Genomic DNA, 7,478 nt, shown 5'->3' on the forward strand with positions numbered 1-7,478 from the left:
ATTTTTTTGAAGCAACGGATATTTTTGAATCAATGAACTTTTTGAAATTTGGGAACTATTAACAAAAATTGCATTTGTTTTTGCCTTTTTGGACATTTTTAAATGTTCATGGACATTATTCGATCGGTGTATTCTTTCAAATTCATGATTTTTTATAAATGTTAATAATTTTTCAATATCATGAACATTTTCAATATCATGTTAATAATTCAAGATGTGATGTTGGTTCTCGCTTGTATTTTAAATTTATGTACAAATGTAGATACACATTGTAGTTTTTCTTAGCATAGTATAATTGCAGCTGCCTATATACATATACATACACTATTCCGTGTGAATACATGCATATCCCCTATGAGCACTTCCGAGATACTGAACCGACATCACGTCTTGAGATTGACGAATTCACCACAGGCACCTCGTAGTCGATGGAGACATCTCCTCCCACTAAATGAACATCGTTGATAAGCCTGGAAATAATTTGAAAAAAATACGAGCAGCGGTATCAAGTTTAGGACTTGAACCCTTGTGGGTTGGTTCCATCACAAGGAACCTAACCATATAAGATACACATGTAGTTAGATATACATTCTGCACACACCGTTGGTATGCTACCTAGGTACTCAAAGAGAAAAGGGTTTGATAATCTTTCTTCCGTGTTAATCATCATTGGTGTAATCTTTGTACTGCATTTCTTATTTTGTAAGTATTTAACAGCAATAACTGACGTTGATGCTGAAAGAAAAAATTACAGTAACTGATGCTGGGCCGTAGCAGATTGACTTACTACACTGATACACATGCTCTCAAAAAAGAAAGAAAGAGGGGTGCTGGGCCAAATCCGGCCCACTTCTAGGCCATGATCACCCATTTCCCACGAGCAAAACCAAACCCTAGCGACGGGACCTATATAATACCTCTCCCCACCTCGCGCGCCGCCGCCGCCGCCCGCACAGCCCAGCACCGCCGCCGCCGCCGCCGTCGAGGAAGAAGAAGAGGAAGCGACCAGAGCAAACCCGGCGTGCGAAGATGAAGACGATCCTGGCGTCGGAGACGATGGAGATCCCGGAGGAGGTGACGGTGAAGGTGTCGGCGAAGATGATCTCGGTGACGGGTCCCCGGGGGACGCTGACCCGCAACTTCAAGCACCTCAACCTCGACTTCCAGCTGCAGGAAGGCGGGCGGAAGCTCAAGGTGGACGCCTGGTTCGGCACCCGCAAGACCATGGCCGCCATCCGCACCGCCATCTCCCACGTCCAGAACCTCATCACCGGGGTCACCAAGGGCTTCCGCTACAAGATGCGCTTCGTCTACGCCCACTTCCCCATCAACGCCTCCATCACCGCCGCCAACAAGGGCATCGAGATCAGGAACTTCCTCGGCGAGAAGAAGGTAAATTTCTTTTCTTTTTCCTTGACCAAACAGTCAGATCGGCGAGCTCGATTTAGCTGGTCCTGTGCATAGAAAATGTGTTCTTCTGACTTAGCTGCAGCAGAAACATTATTGAGTGCACTAGTTTATAGGCAGTCAAATCTCTGTTCATGAACCATTCTGTATATGTGATGTGCCCATCAATCCACCTCTGTGTGTAATTGGAACCATGTATAGGTATATGAATGAATGCAATTTGTTCACCTTGGGTTGGGGGATCATTGATGCCAATAATGCATCAATTCTGTCAAGCTTATTTGAGATGTTTGATCCCTCAATGCCAATGTTCTCAGAACAGGAGTCAGTAGCATTGTTTACTCTAGTGTTTGTAGGGTGATTGACCCATAGTGCTGCCTAAAACAAACTTGAGTGTGCTATGCCACTTATGACATTGAACGTTTGTGATGTCCGGTTTGACTTTTATCTGTTGTGCCCCCACTATGTCTATTGTTCCAACTTCCAAGTCATGTATGAAGTGTACTGATGTTTTTCCTTTCCTTGAGCAGGTAAGGAAAGTAGACATGCTTGACGGTGTGACGATCCTGCGGTCCGAGAAAGTTAAGGATGAGATTGTCCTGGATGGCAACGACATCGAGCTAGTCTCTCGCTCTGCTGCCCTGATCAACCAGGTCAGAGTCCTGGCCTACGTGCTTCTCATACTGAAAACTAGCATAATAAGTTGCCTTCATTTTACCTGTGATGCCTATCTCTGAATGAGGTTGTATGCTTCACAATGGCAGAACTTTTCTCTACTACGGATGAACCTATGGCTGTAGTCATCTAGGCATTGTAGCATGCCTTGCAATGATCGTATATTCCACTCTTACTGCACTGATTGTTGATGCATCTATTCTACTAGTTTAGATTAGATGCAACGAGTGCATAGCCTAACCTAACCTGGAAAACCAGCTATAACAGTGCAGAATGTCCATGTATCGTTGGAACACAACAAATGCATAACATTTACCGGCGTTGCACTGGCAGCATGTGGTTCTCTATATATGAGCGCCGATCATCCCCATCCTGACCAACCCTTGTTTCGTTTTCCTTGAACCAGAAATGCCACGTGAAGAACAAGGACATCAGGAAGTTCCTGGACGGCATCTACGTCAGCGACAAGGGCGCCATCAAGGAAGAGTAGTGTTGTGGTGACCTATCCATCCGCAGCCCCTTTGTAGCTGGTAGCAGAAACTGTCCTAGAGTTCTTGGAGCTTGTCGAAACCAAGATTTACAAGCTGTTTCTTCTTCTTTTTGTTTGGCTTGAGTGAATCAACGAAAAGTTTGCTGTAGTTTTGTACCGGATCGATGTATCAGGGATGTCATGGAACTGGAGCTTGGAGATGCTGTCTTTACCTGCTGATAAGACCTCTTGTTATCTATGCTGGTTCTGCTTGGACTTCATGCTGTCTGCTTTGCCTGTCACTGGCTCCTGGTTCTTTTTTTCTCTGAGATTTTCACGAGGATAATCTGTAGGTTGGTGGGTATTATCGGTGCTTGTCGGCCCTCTAGTTTTATTTCAAGGAATCATGGGCCGTATAGTTGGGCTGTATGGGCTGGCGCGAGGTTCCAGCCAAGAATGAAGAGCAGAGCATGGTCCTGCTTTGGTGAAACTAGCCAGTCTCCAGCTCCAGCGGGCGGGCGACGACCTGTAGCGTCAGTCGCCGCCGTTGTCCCTGCCCAGCCGGGGAATTTGACTCGTCGGAGTGTTTTGCAGCCAAGAATGAAGAGCAGGCTTGCGGGCGGGCGACGGCGTGTAGTGTCAGTCGCCGTCGCCCCTCCCCGGAACCAAAGGGCATTTCCCCAAGGCGTGTAAGCTTCAACTATATGGGCGCACTGATTCCTGTGGCAAAACTGAGCAATAGGAACCACCTTCATAAACCAACCAGTATCTTCTCAATGCGAAATTGTGCAGTACATGGAAGACCTATTTACAGTTAATTTTTCTCCTTCAGTGGGCTATGATAGGTAGTATCTTATCTTTGTCAACTACGACTACAGCGCCACATCATGGACAGTGGGTGAAGCACACATTGTATAATTCAACTATTGTCGGCGATCCACAAAGTCCCATGTCATTGTCATGTCATCCTCGAAATCGAAGTTAGTCAATTTTACCGGCGCGTGGCGCTTTCCATTTCCAATAATAGCAACAATACTGTTTTTTTTGTTTTTTTTTGGATTTGGAGGTTATCTGGCCCTTTCATTTTCAACGGTAAATTAAAGTTGACTGAATTAACTAGTGTTTTTAGGTCGGCAGACGAAATGCCTATATAAGGCTCATGCTTTGGAGACCAAAGTGTATAAGCTGCCGCCCTTCTCCAACCAAAGCGCACGACGTTCTTCCTCATACAAGAGGTACACCGGCACTGCGAGTTTGCATACTCAGGTACTGTACCATTTATTTGCTGAAGCATTTTCGTAAAGGGGAAGAGAAATGTATTGTTTGCTGTGCAAATAGGATGACATGCTCACACTGTCTAATTTTAGAGTCCCTGCCTATAGCTGTTGCCCAAATGTCAAAAGCTAGCTGATGGAATGATGGCAGCCTATATTCTCCATCGGCAGTAGGTGTTTGTAATTGCAATTAGTCTAGCAGGGCAAATATCTCCTTCTCTTGGAAACCTTACATTCCTACAGTCTCTATTCCTACCAAATAATTCATTCTACGGAGAGATCCCTCCATCCCTTGGTCATATGCATAACCTCCAAAACCATCAACTTGACCAGTAACAGATTGCAAGGAAAGATACCTAATCTTGCCAACTGTACCACCCTAATGGTGCTTCGGCTGGGTAAGAATAATCTAGCCGGTCAATTTCCTAGTTTACCTAGTCATCTGCAAGAGCTGCACCTCTCCCACAATGATCTCATTGGAACCATTCCTTCCTCTCTTGCCAATATCACAACACTGAGAATGCTCATTTTCGCGTTTAATAACATTGAGGGCAATCTCCCAAATGACTTGGCAAAGCTGCACAAGCTGCAGTTCCTCTACGGGGCTGCTAACAAGTTGACAGGTGCGTTCCCACATGCCATCTTAAATATGTCTGCTCTCAATGGTCTAGGTGGGGAGGTACCATCCGACCTTGGTAACCATCTTCCTGACCTCCAACTTCTTCAATTGGCTATCAACTTCTTTCATGGCCATATCCCCTATTCATTGATAAATGCTTCCAAGCCATACGAAATAGATATATCAAGTAATAATTTTACTGGTGTAGTACATAGTGCTATCGGCAAACTCACCAAACTGTCTTACTTGAATCTTGAATTCAATCAATTCCATGCTCGTAACAAACAAGAATGGGAGTTTATGAGCAGCTTAGCGAATTGCACCGAGTTACAGATTTTCTCAATGAAAGGGAATCGCCTACAAGGAAATATACCAAGTTCATTGGGAAACCTTTCTGATCAGCTTCAGCATCTCTTTTTGGGAACAAATAAATTATCAGGAGGTTTTCCTTCTGGCATAGAAAATCTTCGAGGCCTATTCAGTTTAGGGTTAGAAGAAAACCAGTTTACAGGTGTTTTTCCAGAATGGCTTGGAACTCTACACAATTTACAAGGAATAGAGCTAGCTAACAACTCCTTTACAGGGGTTATTCCATCATCCCTCACAAACTTATCTCAGCTGACAGAACTCCTTCTATAATCTAACCAGTTATATGGAAATATACCCCCAAGTTTGGGAAACCTTAAGGTCCTTGAAAAATTGAGCATTTCCAATAACAATCTTCGTGGCAGCATACCAAAAGAGATCTTCAGCATTCCTACAATAACTCGAATTGGATTATCTTCCAATAAACTAGATGGGCCATTTCCTATAGAAATAGGACATGCCAAGCAACTGTTGTATCTGCTAATTTCATCAAATAACCTGTCCGGTGTCATCCCTGAGACACTCGATGGCTGTGAAAGTTTGGAAGTCATTGAGTTAGATCAGAATTCTCTTAGTGGAAGAATTCCAACTTCATTAGGAAACATAAGCAACTTGGAAGTGCTTACTGTGTCTCACAACCACTTATCTGGATCCGATCCATACCAAAGTCCATTAGTGCTCTGAAATACCTTCAACAACTAGATATGTCATTCAACCGTCTTGATGGTGAAGTTCCAGAAGGTGTCTTCAAGAACACAACTGCCATACGCATCGGCGGAAATCATCGGCTCTGCAGTGGAGTCCTAGAGCTGCAGCTACCTGCATGCCTTGTTACAATTTCAAGCCCGTCCAAGCACACTTGGCCACTATGTTACAAAGTGATGATTCCACTAGCTAGCATGGTGCTACTTGCCGGTTTCGTGTCCATGCTACTTTTCTGGAGGAAAAAGCAAAGGAGAGAATCGATGTCTCTACCTTCTTTTGGTAGAAATTTTCCCAAAGTTTCTTATGATGATATCGCCAAAGCAACTGAAGGGTTCTCCTTGTCCAACGTAATCAGCAGTGGAAGGTACAGTTCGGTATATAAAGCCAAACTGTTTCGAGATGGAAATGTGGCTGCTGTGAAAGTCTTTGCTCTCGGGACAAGGGGAGCATAAAAGAGTTTCATCACAGAATGCAAAGCTTTGAGGAACATGCGGCACCGCAATCTAGTCCATATCCTTACTGCATGCTCTAGCATTGATTCTAGAGGAATCGACTTCAAAGCACTAGTCTATGAGTTCATGCCACGAGGAGACTTGAATAAATTTCTACACTCGGCTCGGGGTGACGAAAGCTCTTCAGATTCGAACTGCATTTCACTGGCTCAAAGGTTGAGCATCGTGGCAGATGTATCAGATGCAGTGGCGTACCTTCACCAAGAGGGTATTGTTCATTGTGATCTGAAACCTAGCAACATTCTCTTAGACGATGATATGGTAGCTCATGTTGGGGACTTCGGGCTGGCAAGGTTGCCGATTCATACCACAACATCGTCTTCTGAATCAACTTCGACGTCTTCCGTTGCAATAAAGGGAACCGTAGGATATGTTGCTCCAGGTACCGTCCATCCTCGCATTGGTTTTTCTTTCTTCATATTAAACTTGACAGTTCGCCCATGTGAATGAATCGAAAGTAAACTCTTGCTGGATTTACAGAATGTGCAGGGGGCGGTCAGGTTTCAACTGCTGCAGATGTTTACAGCTTTGGAGTCGTCCTCCTTGAAGTATTCATTCGAAGGAGGCCAACGGATGCCATGTTCAAGGACGGATTGAGCATTGCAAAGTTTGCAGAGATCAACTTCCCCCATAAAGTAATGCAGATTCTTGACCCAGAACTGTTGCAGGAGCCGAATCTCTGCCGGGAAACTCAGATGGATGCTGTCGAGAAAAATGGAGCGCAAAGTCTCCTTTCTGTGATTAGTATTGGGTTGTGTTGCACCAGGTCGTCCCCAAGTGAGCGCATCAGCATGCAGGAAGTGGCTGCCAAGCTGCATGGGATCAGAGATGCGTATCTCTTTACACAAGATTGAGACGAAAGCCAAATAACGATTTGTCTATATAATTTATATGGCAAATATAACAACGAGTGTTTGCCTTCTCTTACTATATTTGGTCCTTTGTTTGCCCGAAATGAGAAACTAAGCATGTAACCGATTGGGAAAGAATGGTATCAGTATTTCTTGGTAAAGTTTTGATATTACCGTTTTCCAAACAGGCCCTTATTGTTATTCTTGTTTTACTTTCACTATCAGTAACTGATTCACCATGATAGAACTACCTTGTATAGGTACGGGACAACCATTGTTTAGGCGAGTCTCAACTACCTTTGAATTATGCCGCACCAAATTCTGGCACTGGATGCATGGGCATAAGATTGAATCACTTTTGTTGTTGTGTTCACGTGTGAATTTCATAAACTTCTTAATAACACCATTTATCTATGGCTCGGTAAACTTGATTGATTTAACCATTCAATCTCGATCCATTGCGTGCAAAACATTTTTGTGCATAACAATGTGCATCAAATCGAACAATTTTGCTACATTGTCTGTTAATAACTACTCCCTCCGTCCCATAATGTAAGACGTTTTTTGACACTAGTGTAGTGTCAAAAAACGTCTTACATT

The 7,478-nt window shown here is 43.9% G+C and overlaps 1 protein-coding gene and 1 pseudogene across 1 annotated transcript; both read left to right on the forward strand.

The window, feature by feature from the left end:
• The first annotated feature begins 925 nt into the window (after positions 1-925).
• LOC119274266 (60S ribosomal protein L9) lies at positions 926-2,827 on the forward strand. Its single transcript, XM_037554936.1, has 3 exons — positions 926-1,392; positions 1,938-2,060; positions 2,489-2,827. The coding sequence occupies exons 1-3, from the start codon at positions 1,030-1,032 to the stop codon at positions 2,570-2,572; spliced, it is 570 nt and encodes a 189-aa protein (XP_037410833.1). The 5' UTR covers positions 926-1,029; the 3' UTR covers positions 2,573-2,827.
• Positions 2,748-6,881, forward strand: LOC119274187 (annotated as a pseudogene).
• Positions 6,882-7,478: the final 597 nt, after the last annotated feature.

Source organism: Triticum dicoccoides, chromosome 3B, assembly GCF_002162155.2.
Source record: "Triticum dicoccoides isolate Atlit2015 ecotype Zavitan chromosome 3B, WEW_v2.0, whole genome shotgun sequence".
Taxonomy (NCBI): domain Eukaryota; kingdom Viridiplantae; phylum Streptophyta; class Magnoliopsida; order Poales; family Poaceae; genus Triticum; species Triticum dicoccoides.